Source organism: Choloepus didactylus, chromosome 1, assembly GCF_015220235.1.
Source record: "Choloepus didactylus isolate mChoDid1 chromosome 1, mChoDid1.pri, whole genome shotgun sequence".
Lineage (NCBI taxonomy): Eukaryota > Metazoa > Chordata > Mammalia > Pilosa > Megalonychidae > Choloepus > Choloepus didactylus.
In genome coordinates, this window is record NC_051307.1 from 36,275,221 (window position 1) to 36,291,729 (window position 16,509).

The 16,509-nt window shown below is 33.7% G+C and overlaps 1 protein-coding gene across 6 annotated transcripts in view; it reads right to left on the reverse strand.

Moving 5' to 3' along the window:
- USP25 (ubiquitin specific peptidase 25) overlaps positions 1–16,509 on the reverse strand; it is a 203,654-nt gene that overhangs the window by 37,486 nt on the left and 149,659 nt on the right. For 3 of the 6 annotated variants that reach the window (XM_037833370.1, XM_037833359.1, XM_037833398.1), the window contains 2 exons: positions 6,845–6,984; positions 62–157 (listed from right to left, as the gene is read on the reverse strand). In XM_037833370.1, coding sequence (XP_037689298.1) covers positions 62–157; positions 6,845–6,984 — 236 coding nt within the window. Of the gene's footprint in view, positions 1–61; positions 158–2,256; positions 2,371–6,844; positions 6,985–16,509 lie in introns of all 6 variants that reach the window. The other 3 variants (XM_037833390.1, XM_037833380.1, XM_037833407.1) reach the window with 2 other exon arrangements.

Consider the following 16,509-nt stretch of genomic DNA (forward strand, 5'->3'; position numbering starts at 1 on the left):
AAATGGACATTTCTAAAAAGTCTAATTAAAAAAAAAACAAAACAGAAAATGTTACTTGTACCTTAAAGAACCCTGCTTCAGGACCACACCTGTCATATACATTCCTGGATTTACCTATTGCCATGATAATACCTTGCATGTTCGGTGTCATCATGATCTGCCACAAGGGAATCAAAGTAAGAGTTTTTGAATGGTTAACATTAAAAAAAAAAAAGAAAGAAACAAAAAAAACAAGTAACTTTGTTACATGCAAGTTAAAGCTTTTTTGTTTTTCACTATTTATAAACAAAACACTGCATTTTTTTTATAGCAACTGTGAACCAATATGCATGTAAGCATCTTTCAAAATCATCCATACAGGGCCACTGCTAGACCATATGGTACCTCTGTGCAAACTGCAAAAAGACATCACCCCTGAAGACAGGAATTTTAGAAAAGGCACTCCCCCTCTTGACAAACAAATTAGAAAAATGCCCTCTGAGGGAATAACTTAGAAAAAGCAAAACTCCCCTTTATCAATTAAAGAAGCTCAAAACTCCCCTTTTGTGAGCTCAATTTCAACCCCCACTTCAACCAATTGAGTAGACAGATACTCGTGAGCAACTCTACTACCTGCACATCCATAAGCAGCAGCCCTGTATCCATATAACTTATTTTTAAAACTTCCAAGGCACATGCACTGTTACAATGCCACTCCAGTGAATTGAAAAAAAAAACAAAACAGAACAAAAAAACCTGCCAACAGCATAAGCACTTGCCCCAAACTGTTAAATGATTAATCACAATTCTACCTTTTTAAGTGCCGGAAGGCTCACCATAAAACAAACATTTAACACTTTCTGTGCTTGATCAATAAACTAACATTTTTATTAAAAACATGTCAATGGTATGGGATCTGAATATATCTCAATAAAACTGCTTAAGAGTTAGTTTCCATAGTTTTCAAGAGCCAAAGTGGTAAGAAAATAGTTAAATAGAAAAATGTACTGCCATTAAGTACTAGATACTAAGATATTTCTCTGTTTTCATATAGATTATTATTCTCAGCTGTTTCTAATTAAAAATATCTGGAAAGGAAATAAGTCACAGCAATATGAAGCTATCTTAATAGACTAATTCAAGAGGTTGCACATCTGATTCACCGATGCTTATTAATCATAATATTTATTTTGGATTACACACTGAGAGTTGCAATATATCTAACACTATCTGCTTAAGAAAACCTTTCTGACCAGTCCCTATCTCACAAATGTGCACCTTATGCTCTTTATAGGTCATGCTTCTTATGTTTGCACAGTTAATGCTTTTATGTCACTTCTGATTGGGTAATTAATCTTCAGTGGTAGTTTAAATATAACATCGATGTTCAGTCTGAAAAAAATATTACTTGGAAAAAAACACATATTCAATTATGATTCACCCATGCCAGTAAAATTAACAAATGATAGAATACACTGTTGTTTTTTTTTAAATCAAATGTCCTCCCCTTGTAGACATGGTGTTCTTTCTTAATACTCTGAAACAGCTTTACTGGCACTCCTTTCAATAAGGAAAGAACATGTATAAGAATCTCAGCAAGAAAAGCAGAAAGGGGAGGCAGAATAATCTGATGAACCAGGACAAGAGCTCATTTTCATCTGGATTACCAAGTGCCACATCATGAGAATTGAAAATGCCTCCACACTGCTGGAAAGCTATTTAAGTAGATGAGAATTAACAGTGAAGACATAAGAAGAAATAAAATGGAGGTGCTAGTGTGTTAAACACTGACAAGCACTCAGCTGATGAATCATTCAATTCAGTCACATAGAGAGGAATCAGATACAAAAATATTTATCTAGCTTGCAATCACATCATATACTTTTCTCGTGGGTAATGTTGGGCAAATTACTATAACAATTCAAGTAAAACAGGAGATGGAAATAAGTTATTTTTAAATGCTAAAAATTTTTGCTATACAATCTTATTGCAATCAATCAAGACAAGAATAAACAGACCCTATTTCCACATAAAAGAACTAACTTCAGAAAACATAAAAGTATTCTTTTGACAAATTCTGTAAGCTTTCTCCTTAAATTTTCATTCAAAGTATAAAGTTCTGTTAGCAATTGGTATAAGGTCCTTTCAGACCACAGGTGGCAAAGCTGTATGTTATGTAGCAATACACAAAAGGGTGAGGATGCAGGCATGCCCAAAGTACTTGAATTAAATAGCAAAAATAAGTAGGAATGGTGCAGAGGACTACAACAAAGGTACCTCATCATCATAACCCCCCTCCTTTGACTCAATCATAAATTTCCCTATGTGGGGAATGGCCACCTCTACAACTTGCTGGTTAGAAGGTGGTTGGCGTGTGTCATTTTCATGTTTCTGCAGAAGAAAATCATCAGTATCAACATTAGAAAAGAGAACAATGGAAAAAAGAAGTTTGAGTACACAGGCTCTTTAGTCTTTTAAAATCCCTGCATTTTCTTAGTATGAAAGGAAACCACCTAAACTGAACATTAGTGGCGAAGGCATCAATCAAGTAATAATACAAGCTCTACAGCTTTCCCTTTATCTTCCAAATACTAAATTAGGTTTTCCTCTTTTTTTTTTTTCCACAAAGTATTTTGGACTCAAAATTCTCATAAATATTAAATACTAAAATCATATTTCCTATTGTCTATAAAGTTAAAGGTTATGTTAAAAAATTCTGATAACTCCATAAAGTCTTTCTTGATTCCTCCATCAAAATAAGATATGACCTCCTCTGAACCCAGCAGAAGTTTTTAGTTTTTTTTCTTATGGTCTTACTTTTCTTTCCTGTCTATTAATCAACTCTGTATCTGCTTAATATTCATACTATATTGTGTTTACCTAACTCCATACAGTCTAAGAGAATCTAGTATGGTATACTGCTATTACATCACAGGTTCTCAAATTCTTGTTGAAAACAAGGAAAAGCTACTGGAAAGTGGAATCCATTTTTAACAACTCAGATTTCTTTTCCCTTTTCATTGTTAACAAGTTCTAAAAATTTCAACTAAATTCACACTAATGAAGTGGTAGCCAGTGTGAAATCCTGAAAAGTCCACTCAAAGACACTAATACTGTTCATTCAAAATATCACTCAGATTTGTAGAAAAGGTTTTCTTATTTGGTTTGGATCCTTAACTTTTCAAGAGGAAATTAAGAAACCTGCATGTTTGTCATGTTGTAAGAGATAATAGCCAGCTAACCCAACACCTGGTATGTAATAGCTGTTTTATAAATGGCAAGTATTACCAATATTATTATACTACCCTATTATGATACATCAAATTGCTATATGTGAATAATTCTAAACCAAACAGGACAGTCAGATGATCTTATAGCCATAAAGTTGGCCCATGATATTTAATTGAGGACTTTTTAATCCTTCTGGCTTATGAAAAAAGAATACTTGTGCTAAGTTCCCATTCACAACAGAGCAATATTAGCAGGTAAATTAAAAAATTTGGTAAGACTTTTTGGTAAGGAATTCCTCACCAGCAAACCAATCCCCCCAAAAAAGCTATCTTAAGAACAGAAAATTTAAGGCAAGTAGCAATTTGGAAATGTATCACCTGTAAAACAATATATTCCCTTTGAAAATAAAATTACATTTTGGGGAATTAAATGTTTTGTAGTTCAGTACAGAAGAGTTAAAGCAGAACAATGCTGATCAATTACATGAAACTCTGAGCACATATAATAATTCTGACATATCATTCATCAAGTTCAGATAATCCTAAGGTACCATAAAAACTTGTCTAATAAATTATTTAAGGTTGACATTTGTTGGATTCACTGAATTGTTAAGTGTATTTATTTTTCTTTTATTTTTAGGCTCTATACAAACACTTCAACAAAGCTAAACATTTTGAAAGGAGTTAAAAATAAATTCCTTAAATAATAAGTTGCAAAAATTAAAGTACAAAAAAATTTATTAATTACCGGAAACCCATAACTCTGATTAAAAAAAAAATTAAGTGCCTCAAAAAAGGGTACATAGAGAACTACAACTACAACCTCTTTGGTCACAGAACCTTAAACTGCCCATCCTTTTAACTCGGTAATTCAACTATGGGGAATCTATTCTAAGGAAATAGTCTGAAATATGGAAAAAGTTTTTTTTTGAGAAGCCTGTTTATAATAATGTAAAAGGAGAATCAAATATACAATAGGGAAACGTGCAAGTAAACTAGAATTTAATCACTCAATGCAATAATACTCAGTAAACGTTTTTTACAGTTTATACCACAGGAAAATGGTTATGTTATAAGGTTGAGTGATTAAAAGAAGAAAAGGTAACACAACTATATAAAATAATCCCAAACCTGTGTATAAAAATAAGACTGAAAGAAAATGTACCAACATATTAAGAGTGATTAACTTTGGGTAGTGGAAATATGCATGATTTTTTCTTGGCATCCACCTTTCTGTATTTATCAAATTTTCTAAAATATTTCATTTTATATTAAAGACAGTCTTCTAAAAAGCAAGCTGCATAAACATTTGGAGAACATATCTCTATGGCTTTTGTGAGTCCAAGCTTACCAGGGAATTCTTACATTAAGGTTGGAACTTTAAATATATATATATATATAGTAAATACATATAATGTGTAATAAATATACAGTTGATAAATTAAAATCTATAATTTTAACTATAAATTGTTTTTTATAATAAATGTAACTATTTCTATTTTTAGATTATATCTTATTTGCATTTCATGTATTTATGCTATTTATATAATATAGATTTATTTATAACATATATATATATAATAAATGAACATTGTACATATTTTTGCAGAGGCCAAGGTATAAGTGACAGAAGGGATCTAACAGGTACTTAGTGCCTACTATATGCCAGGCACTCAAATAAGAGATCTTAATTAATCCCACCATCACCTCTATTTTACGGAAAAGAAAACTGAGTATGAGAGAAATGAAGCAATTTATTCAAGGTTGCATAGCTAGTAACTAGTAAAAACAATATGCAAAAACTCTGTATTGGCTGATTCCAAAGTCTGAAAACTCTTCACTTATGTAATTTAGCTTCTAAGATACGTATTTAAATGAGAAAACCCTTCAAGAAGTGTTTACCAAAATCTTAAACAACTGATCTTAAGACCAAAAACCACAGGCCACTTAAGATAGCAATGATTAGACATTCTTAGACATGGTGAAGGTGCAAACAACGGGGCTAACTGTTTGCAACTGTGCAACTCCAAAAGACAAGTGGAGTGTGTGTGCAACTCCAAAAGACAAGTGGAGTGTGTGTGCAACTCCAAAAGACAAGTGGAGTGAAAAAAATATATATACCATATTCTCTTCCTGCCATTCTCCTTTCCCAAGTAAAGGTGAGGCAGTAGGTTGATAGTTTAAAATATGACATCCACATTAAGAGGCTAAGCAATCAAAATTTAAGTGACCATTTCTGGGAATTTAAATTACATATGATTTAAACTAAAAAGTTATGATTCTACATTAAGCAATGCAATGGTTATGGTTTTCTAATGCCAGCTAAATGGATGATTCTTAACCATAACATAGGCTCTAACAAAAACCTTAATTAGCAAAGGCCCTGGAAAACTGTTTTATATCAGGCAAAAATACTTTCCTTTTGTACCTACCCTTCTGCCCTTTATCCCTCCCTAGGTTTTCTTCATCCACTGTCCCCCAAGAAGTAGACATACCAGATTTATTAAAAGAAACACATTTCAGAAAATATTTCAGAGTTAGCAAATGTTCATCCCAAGTTCATTTAGTCTCTTAGGCATTTGTAAAATTTGAAATCATCAAAAACATCTAATTACTTCAATATATTGTTTTTTTCATAGTAGATGATATATTAATACTTTTTCAAAAAATTTTTAACAGGAAATGAAGAAATAAAATAATTATTTTAGTTCATAAAAACATAATTACAGAATATCCCATTTATAGAAATTTTTCGTTAACAGAAGTCATATTGTATTAAAGACATCATCAGAATAAGCAGGTTAATGATGGGATTAATTTCACTTACTAAGGCAGAAAATGCAGAGTTCTAAAATTATGACATGTCATGTACTCTGTAGTTCTCTAGCAGAAGGATCTTCAAACACTATCATGAAACCACCATAGTAATGGCTTATGCTCACTTTGAAACAAAAGATAAACTACTACAACAACTGAATGGTTTTACAGTACCAAATTCTTGAAATACAACCTGTCATAATATCATATTCCTAGATAACATAGTATAATACCAATGTGCTCAATTTACTGTTATAAAAAGACATTGGGAACTAGAAAACAGTAGGATTATAATGACAATTTTTGTACACAAGACCCTTACTAAAATATGCACAGTTTTGTAAAATCATATATATCCTGCTAATAATACTCTAACCTAGAGCATCTAGTAGTTCTATTGTTAAATACATTTCATGGAACAATGGCAATTACATCTCAAATACTTTGAGAATTACATTCTCAACTACTTCAGTGTAATAAGGGTACAGATGGGGAGAGGGTCGGGGGCCAGGAGAACTGATAAATCTTATATTTCTCTTTAAGTTCCAAATCATATGGTCCATTTAGTCTATAATTATGATTTCTAATAATTCTTTAACAGTAAGATAGAAACTTATAAGAATAGCATGTTTAAAATTAACCTTAGGGAATTATGGCCTAGAGGTTAGGTGACTTGCTACAGTAACCAAGCATGTTCATGGCAGAGCTGTCACTTGACCCTGTCTCTCCTGACACCAAAACAGGTCAGTCTCCATTACATTGCCTGGAATATGTTGTTAATATGGCTACATTCAGTGAGCTAACAGAAAAGTTCTTACCGACTGCAAAACTGTTTCAGGACTTTTATCTTCATGCTCATGTGAGGCCTTGGTAATTATTCGAATAGTTTCTTCTTTCAAGTGCTTTGAGAAATCACTTCTTGATGGCTGCTCTAGATATTCTGGTTCTCCTGCTTGTGCTTCATGAGAAAAGAATCAATTGTATATCTAATACAAATCACAGAATCTATACTAAGATGAATGTATGTTTTTATTTCTAGTAATTCTGAATATATACAATAACCAATTTACTCTTCTATTTAAACTAATATGTCCTTCAACTTTCCCCCCAGAATTTACAAAAAAAAAAAAAAAAAAAAAGAAAGAAAAAAGGAAACATCAAAACTAAGGGCACTCATCAAATAATTACTAAAGAAAGCATTCATTATAGTTTACAATAAGGAATTCACAGTCAATTTTTCTGACATGTTAAGTTATAAAATCTCATTTTGAAAGATTACTAACATTTTACCAAAAAAGGATTTGGTTTCCACACACAGCACAGTAGCTGTTTCTTCTCTGGCCACAGCATCCTATCTCAACTACCTGACAAAACTAACCACGAATGAACCCAACCTTTTATCTTTTCTGAATCTGTCCCTCTTTCTACCACAGTCCCCCTCCCCATAGCTAAGTGGTCAAGGAAAAAATGATCACAATTTGGCAAATTAGTACCAGTTATAAATAAATTCATGATTTCAAATACCATCCATGTGAAGATAACTCTAAAATTTGTATCTCCAACCACTACCTACCTTCTGAACTCCAGACCCATATATCAAACCATGTACTCCGAATGTCCACTGAGTGTTTTACAGACAACCCAAAAATTCTTACATGACCTAGAAGGATTTAAGAAAGCCTCTGCCTCTCCAACATTTTCTTAAGCCCTTCACTCTCTGCTCAAACAAGCATGTAAGCTAGACTTTTCTCAGCTCTTCTAATGTACTGAAGAAGGGATTACCTTCAAATCTTTCCACATACTCCTCCCTCTACCTATATGGTCACCAACTCTCACTCTTCCCTTCTGGTAACTTCTACTCATCCTATTGTTTAAAAGCCACTTCCTCATGGAAGTATTCCTGATTACGCCAGACTAGGCTAGGTCTCTCTGATTAATTTCTAGGTCAGGATTTCTTAGCACTGTTGATATTTTGGGTCAAATAATTCTTTTTGTGGAGAGCTGTCCTGTATACTTACATATCTACCCATGTTTGTGCAAACCAAAAATGTCTCCAGATACTGCCAAATGTCCTGGGGGTAGGGATGAATTTCTCCCCGATGAGAACCACTGCTTGAGAATAACTTATACTTATCCTTTTTATTCTTTTAAATTATTATTGTTAATTATTTGTTTAAAGTCCATATCCCTACTAGACTATAGTAGGGACCATATCCCTACGAAACCATACTAGTCTATACCCCTACTAGACCATATCCCTACTAAACTATAGTAGGGATATGGATTCTTATAAGAATCACAAGAACAGGGATACTGTCTCTCTTTTGTAGAGCTGATTCTTCAGCACCAAACGTATAATAGACACATAACTTAATGGAGAAAATGAATGAATGGATACTGTGAATCAGAAAATAGACTAAAATGTTCTACGATGCTACTGGGATTAAGTGAGTGTTGGATCTAAAACAAGACCAATGTGGCTGGACTACAGTACAAGAGGAGAGATATGGCAAGAGATGGTACTGGTAACGGCCAAATCATTGAGGGCAGTAAGGCACAAATTTTTGAGTGCAATAGGAAGTGAATAAAAGTTTTAAACATGATGCTAACATGGCAGTTTAAAAAAAGTATTCTGGTTACAATGTGAAAAATGGATTAGTAGTGGGCAGTGAGGTACTAGAAGAGCAGTATGGGTGAGAGATGATTTTGCTTTGGACACAGAGGCAGCAACAGAGTAGAGAGAAGTGACTAGATTCAAGGTATATTTTAGACATAAAGGTTTGGAGACTGGATGTGAAATATGACTCGAAGTTTTTTGCATGAGTAACGAGGATGATGGAGGGAATATTTGGTTTAATAAAGAAAACTAGAGGAAGAAAAGCTAAAATGGGTGTGGCAAGGAAAGACTGAAAAAAAAGTTAAATGTTCTCATTTCTACACTTCCTCATTTTGACCTGCAATGTTCTTTCAGTGTCCCTGTATGATGAATAAGGTAAAGAAAATCTTGGGCTACTTCCAGCTCAGGAGGGTTTTGTTTTTGGAAGGTTTTAGGACTGGTGACTTAAGCCAGCTGCTTTAGGGATTAACAGAGACAAACTTCTTGTTGAATTAAATTTTAGCCTGTGTTTGCCCTTTTTTGTCTCTTCTCACCAAAATAGATAAAGACACCAAATATTAATATTAGGATGTGAGCCTAATGCAATTAGGGCCAAGAAATTCATCAGGTCTGCATTGGTCTAAACCAACAAAACCTGGGAAGTCTGTAAAATACAAGTAAATTCTGAAGAACAGAAGGAATTTTAGCTGATCAATACAGTTAAATCCACTTTAAATCTACCAGGGCCAAGATGTCCTCTTATAAAGAGATTTGAGTCAAAAATCTTATAATATTGAAGGAGTTTTGCCTAAGTGTCATACAGAATTATTTCCTCTCGAGTTTTCCTCGTGCATATATCTACCATGGAACTCACATGAGTGGGGTTGCAGTCAAGAATAGATGAACCTACAAGGATTTGAGACCCTGGTGATTGGAAGCAAAAACCCAAACAGTATTCACAATATTTTTATTGCGCCTGTGCCATTATCAGTACTGTGCTAGGTATCAAAAAAGGTTAAAAAAAATTTAAAACACTTCACTCAGTGAAATCAGGTAAAGATGCAATCAATTATAATACAACATGCTGAATGCAAAAAAGTTATGCAGAAGATTCTATAGAAGCACTGTGGACCCAATAGCACACTTTGGATGATGTATATTAAGAAAGATTTTCTACAAGAAATGCCAACTGAGCTGAATCTTGAAGGATTTGTAGAGAAGATTATCTTAGAGAAGAGAAAGGAGAAGATTCTAGGCAGAAGGAATAGCATATGCAAAAGCACTTGTAAGAACAGATGAAAAAGCTAATAAAATTCCTGCTATCGGTAAGCCTCTATAATGGAAAGCAAACCAAACTATAAGTCCAACATAAAGAGGGATATGATGAATTGGTAGTGAAAATAGATTGAGATTCAGAAGAAAAGATAATAGTTGCTATAAGAGTGATATGAGATAAATTCGCAGACTTTGGAAATAAGGATGATGTTAAAGAATGGGTAAAATTTCAAGAATGGACATTTTTTTAAACAAAGGATACTTCAAGAACAATGTCATGAGGATAGAAAGCTCCCTACATGGAAGAAAAAAGAGGACTAATCTGGTTTAGATGAAACATAGGGTACTGATAGAAAAGTAGTCTTAAAAGAATTAATTAAGAGACATACTATTACCAAGTACCCTCATACAAAAGAAAGAAGTTTTTGATGGCTTGATGTGCTGAACCCTCTGTCTTGGGGCTGGCCTCTGTGAAGCTTGTTGCTGCAAGGAGAGGCTAAACTTGCTTATAATTGTGCCTAAGAGTCTCCCCAAGTTCCTCTTTGTTGCTCAGATGTGGCCCTCTCTAACTAAGTCACCTTGGCGGGTGATCTCGCTGCCCTCCCCACTACGTGGGACCTGACTCCCAGGGGTGTAAATATCCCTGGCAATGCAGGATATGACTCCCGGGGATGAATCTGGACCCGACATCGTGGGATTGAGAACATTTTCTTGACCAAACGGGGGATGCAAAATGAAACGAAATAAAGCTTCAGTGGCTGAGAGATTTCAAATGGAGTTGAGAGGTCACTCTGATGGACATTCTTATGCACTATATAGATAATATTTTTTAGGTTTTAATATATTGGAGTAGCTAGAAGTAAATACCTGAAACTACCAAACTCCAACCCAGTAGCCTTGACTCTCTCTTGAAGATGATTGTAAAACAATGTAGCTTACAAGGGGTGATAGTACGATTGTGAAAACCTTGTAGATCGTACTCCCTTTATCCAGTGTATGACTGGATGAGTAGAAAAATGGGGACAAAACCTAAATGAAAAATAGGGTGGGATGGGGGGAGTGATTTGGGTGTTTATTTTTATTTTTTATTCTGATTCTGATTCTTTCTGGTGTAAGGAAAATGTTCAAAAATAGATTGCGGTGATGAACGCACAGCTATATGATGGCACTGTGAACAGCTGATTGTACACCATGGATGACTGTATGGTATGTGAATATATCTCAGTAAAACTGAATTTAAAAAGGCAGTGCAGATTAAAAAAAAAGAGGTTTTGGCTTCATTTTGTCAAGCCAAGAGAATACAAGAATAAACAAATAAGCAAAATGAGGAAAATGAAAAGCTCTTTCTACTACTGGAAATAAGAACTATTAATACTTTTGGTAATATATATGTCCATACTTTACCAAAACACACACTTTTATCATAAACAAAAAGGGGATTATCCTAATACACTGCTTAACAACTTGATAAAACAAACATTTTTCATGGCAATGTAATTTTTGCTGATTATACTGTGTTCTGTATGGATGGCTCACACAATGAATATCCTACATTTAGGCAATTATTTAAAATATCAGTACAAAAAAGTTTCACTTTTACTGTGTAAATAACACATAATCATTTTTGCTCATTCTGTTACCCCACAAAAACCTCATCACTGCTGACCTGTGTAAATGCTAAGAACTCAATAAACAGAGATCATGATGTTTTCTACTTCATGTCCTAATTGTCTTTATATACTAATAAGCTCCTCAATTTAATATATTGTTCAGGCTACTACTTGGAAGACAGCTGGTGATTACTTTTGTAACACTAGTTACTCTTAATTCATCCTAGAAATCTTCCTTAGTTTCCTACCTGCACTATAAATTCCTAAATGCACTCTTTTTGCTGTGAATGACAGTTATGTATGGAGGCTTATAACATCTCCGTATCTAAAGTAGTTTCCAAATCATTTATTTGTTCTGTGGGTGCTTTACTGAGATTTTCTAATAGCTCCCCCCCCCACCTTAAGAGATTTTCTAGGTGTGCTCTATGCTGCAAATAGGAACTTCATTCAACTATTTGACTATTATGGAAGACCCAGAATTTTCTCTGGCCCCACTCCTTTGGACTACCTTTATGTATAAGTAGGGGGTTAGAAGGGAAGGACTTTCACTTATGCATATTTCTTGGTTATGTTCTTCAACATTTTAAGAGGGGGTCAACTCAACGACTAACTGGCTTTCTGGTAAAGCCCAAAGATCTGCTCTGAATCAGCTAATTAAAAAAGGACAATATCTGAGATATTTTTTAGAAGTGTTTACTACCTTGACTTACATATAAGTCATACTTATTTCAGTCACTTTTAGAAGACTATTTAAAGAGGATTGCTTGAAAGATATGCAGTCCATCCATATCTAGAAATGTATTCAAAAATCAAAGGTTCACCCAAAGAATAACCTATAGAGAGCCAGTATAATGAACCACCAGTGGAGCTTTTAAAACTATATTCCTGGGCTCCACCCCAAACAGAATCTTGATGGTGTGGAAGGGAGTGCTTAGGAACCCAAGTTAAACCTAAAATTTATCCAGAACAAAGAACTACATTAGCAGCACACAATTTTAGTCCACCTCCCTAAATAATATAATTAATCATACTAGATGCTGGCAATATAAATAAGATTACTTCCCAGTCCATACTTTCAAGGCACTTGAGAAGATGGAGTATATTGTTCATCCTTCTGGGTCTTACTCTCAGGAACCAACTGTAATTTCCTGAAACATCAGCTTATTTATTAACTTGCAGAGAGTATTTGTAAGGAAGAAGTCCCAGAGCCAAATCTGCATCCCATCCCTAGACAAAATTTGTGATATCTTATGGAATGCATTTCATACTAATCTTAACCACTTTTACCTAATTTTTTTCTACCCTTAGTTTTTTGTCTATTTTGGTTTCTCAAGTTTTTGTAATGTGGTTGTGCTATTTACGTTGTTGTTAAGAACCTCAAATCAATTTTGAATAAGATAGAGTAACACAAATAAAATAAGAACTCAGGCAGAGCTCTGATCATTACATTCCTTCAAAGTAATTTCTCTGTTTAAAAACACAGACTAAAGCCATGCTGCTTAACCAGAGGCAGACCTCAGAAATATCTGAAGATCTTTTAAAAAGTACATATTATGGATGCTTCTTCCAAAGATTCTGATCCAGTACGCCTTAGGTGGGGTGTGCTGTTTGTACTCAGAAAACAATTCCACTGGTAATGTACACACCCTTAATAAAAAACTATGGCTAGTGTGGTCCTTATGGCTTTCCCAATCCCATTGTCACCCCTCATAAGCTACATTTTTATACAACTGTCTTCGAGATTCATGGGTTCTGGGTTGTAGTTTGATAGTTTCAGGTATCCACCACCAGCTACCCCAATTCTTTGGAACCTAAAAAGGGTTGTCTAAAGTGTGCATAAGAGTGCCCACCAGAGTGACCTCTCGGCTCCTTTTGGAATCTCTCTGCCACTGAAGCTTATTTCATTTCCTTTCACATCCCCCTTTTGGTCAAGAAGATGTATGGATGGATGAGTAGAAAAATAGGGGAAGGAAACAAACAGACAAAGGTACCCAGTGTTCTTTTTTACTTCAATTGCTCTTTTTCACTCTAATTATTATTCTTGTTATTTTTGTGTGTGTGCTAATGAAGGTGTCAGGGATTGATTTAGGTGATGAATGTACAACTACGTAATGGTACTGTAAACAATCGAAAGTACGATTTGTTTTGTATGACTGTGTGGTATGTGAATATATCTCAATAAAACGAAGATAAAAAAAAAGACATCAAATAAAAAAAAATTTGGCTAGAAATCTGAACAGAAGTGTTCAGGTAAGTTTTTCTTTGCAGAAAAGTAGGTTTAGGGAGGTAGCATGAGATACACTAAATAATAATTTCCCATTATTTATTATTTATTTCAGTTTCAGTAAAACAATGGATTATACTGGGAAACTGATGTACAGTAATATTCTTATTTGGAATACAATTCAGAAGAAATTGTATTTTAATGGTTCTTGCATTAAAACTTTATTGCGAAGATATGCAGTGAGGGAAGATGGACTTTAAGACCATGCATTATTTCTATTTCTCACTCAAAATCCTAATGTGTACCTAAGAGATAAAAACACAGTTCTCTTTGAGATCCTGTAAGTATTATACCAAATTAGACAAATTACTTACTTTGAAAACTATGAAGAGGAATGGGAATTAAAATAAAGTTTCTCTACTAATGATAGGGTTAAGTGTTCCATGAATATTAGCCAGTTCCCTTATTCGACTGTGATATGTTAAACTCCTCTGCAACAGAGGATGGATTTCTTATCATGATATGAAAGACAAAATAGCAAGAGAAACCAATCTTTTCAACCATAATCTCGCTTCCCAAATTTACAGATTTAGCACATTCAGTTCCTAGTAACTCAAAGAACACATTGCCATAAATTCAATAGAGGACACAGTGGTTTCCTCTTGAGGCAGTGTTCTACTGCTTTCTAAAAACCCACTCTGGAAAATAATTATTGTAAAAGTTATATATGAATTGACCATTTCCTTCTCTTCATCTTTTCTTTTAGGTATTTTGGCTCCTTTCAAAAATGTATCTGCATTCTCTTCAATATTATTTTAAAAACTAAAAATAGAGACCTGAAAATATATGCCCAATATCCACCACTGAATTTCTTAAAGTTGCAAAACAGCACATACAGGGTATGGTAGGAAGTAATAACAAAGAAAAAAGGGTGTGGAACAGATAGAGATGGTCCTTTTATACAGAGAGAAGGCAAAGTGACAAATGTAAAAGGTGAGCCAATGTTGGCTAGTCCTTTTCAGATAGGAATATTAGTAGGGAATATTTATTAGTTTGAGTTTGTAGAAATAGATTGTGTTAAGTCCGTAAATTTGGAAAGACTTATGAGAAACAGAAAAGATAAGAGGGGATGGCAAAGAATGTAACATTTTGGTACCACAAAATATAGGTGAGCCAAGAACATAGCTGGAGCTTAACAAATGAATGGAGGAGTCACCTGAACCTTGGGCAGCCCTTCTCTTCTATTAAATAAGACTAGCAACATGCAAATCGAGTATGAAAGAGTTAAGGGAAGAACAGCACAGGAGCTGCTTCTTTGGAGAGTTTCTGGGAAGCAGTTGCAAAGGATTCATATAGAAGACAAAGGATGAAATCACAAAGGAATGGAGTTGGCTTGAAAATGAAAGGAACTATAATATAGTTACTGTACTGTGACTTGAGCTTAGAAACCTTTTTAGGTTGACTGATCAGGTTCATTTCCCACTAATGTGTACACAGTCACTGTAACGAAACTACATTTTTGTGAACCTACAGAGCATCACCTGTTCTATGTAGTGACTTTGATGTATGGGAAGAAAGTAAAGTCCTGAATAATGGTACGCTCATTAGAGACTACAATGGTGGTTTATAATATTCAGGTACACTGTACAACTTTAAAGTATCAAAATGTTATATCTTTGTTGGTATAATACCATTGTTCTGGTCTTTTAAAAATTCTGAATCATATGCTTAAGATCAAGATCAATAACTTAATTCAACTTATGCAAAAACAAACTATAATTCTGGGAGACATGTGCATGCATTAAATTAGTCACCAGACTGTAATGTACAATTACAAATCTTCTATTCTAAGAAAAATTTTTTCTAAAGTTCAGATGATAATATTGAAACCCACCTAGGTAATGTTCCATGGGAATCTCTGTCTTTATGAGATAAAATTAAAAAAAGACCTGAAATGCTTTCTTAAAAAACAAAAAACAAAGCACTGCAGACATTGAAAAAATTATTCAAAAAGATCCGCTCAAAGTTATTTAAAAAAAAAAGATACATGTGCTTCACGAAAATATCTGGGTTTAATTCATCTCTTCTCATTTCCCCAGTCAGTGCAGGAGAAATAGTACTTTTTATTGCAGCAGGAAATATGTCACCCTAAAATATATTTGTGACTTAGTGATTATGAAATTAATATTTAAGATCAAAAGAAATTTCATTTTCAATTTTGATTAAAGAACACATTTTCTCCATTTTCATAGTGTTACTTTTGAATATTTTATTAATTTATTAGCTAATACTTTATTTTAGAATATTTTTAATATTTCAATTTTTATAAATTTATTTCTTGACTTACTATAGTGTCTATATACTTTTGTACTTTTATAACATATTTTGTTTGGCCAATTTTGTTTTTTTAATTTTAAGAATTTTGAAAAAAATCAAATCAAATAATCTGTACTAATGTGGCATTACAGCTTTACACAAAATATACATAGATACAGCAGTATTATTATTTTGCTCAAGTATGAAATTACTAGAGTTCATTCTTTGGAGAGCATAAGTGAATTGATGTAGGTTTCTTGCTGATTTCACAGCTTTTCCTTCTTGCAAAAAAGGATCACGTCCACTCAAGGTAGGCAAGAGAGTCAGAAGGGAGAGTCAATAGAATAATCTCATTAATCTTGATAAAATATATGGACAAGAGAATTGTTATCTGGCAAAGGGGTACACTAACTTGTTACCTGTGGTTATTTCAGAGTGTTGGAATTTCAGATGATTTTTACT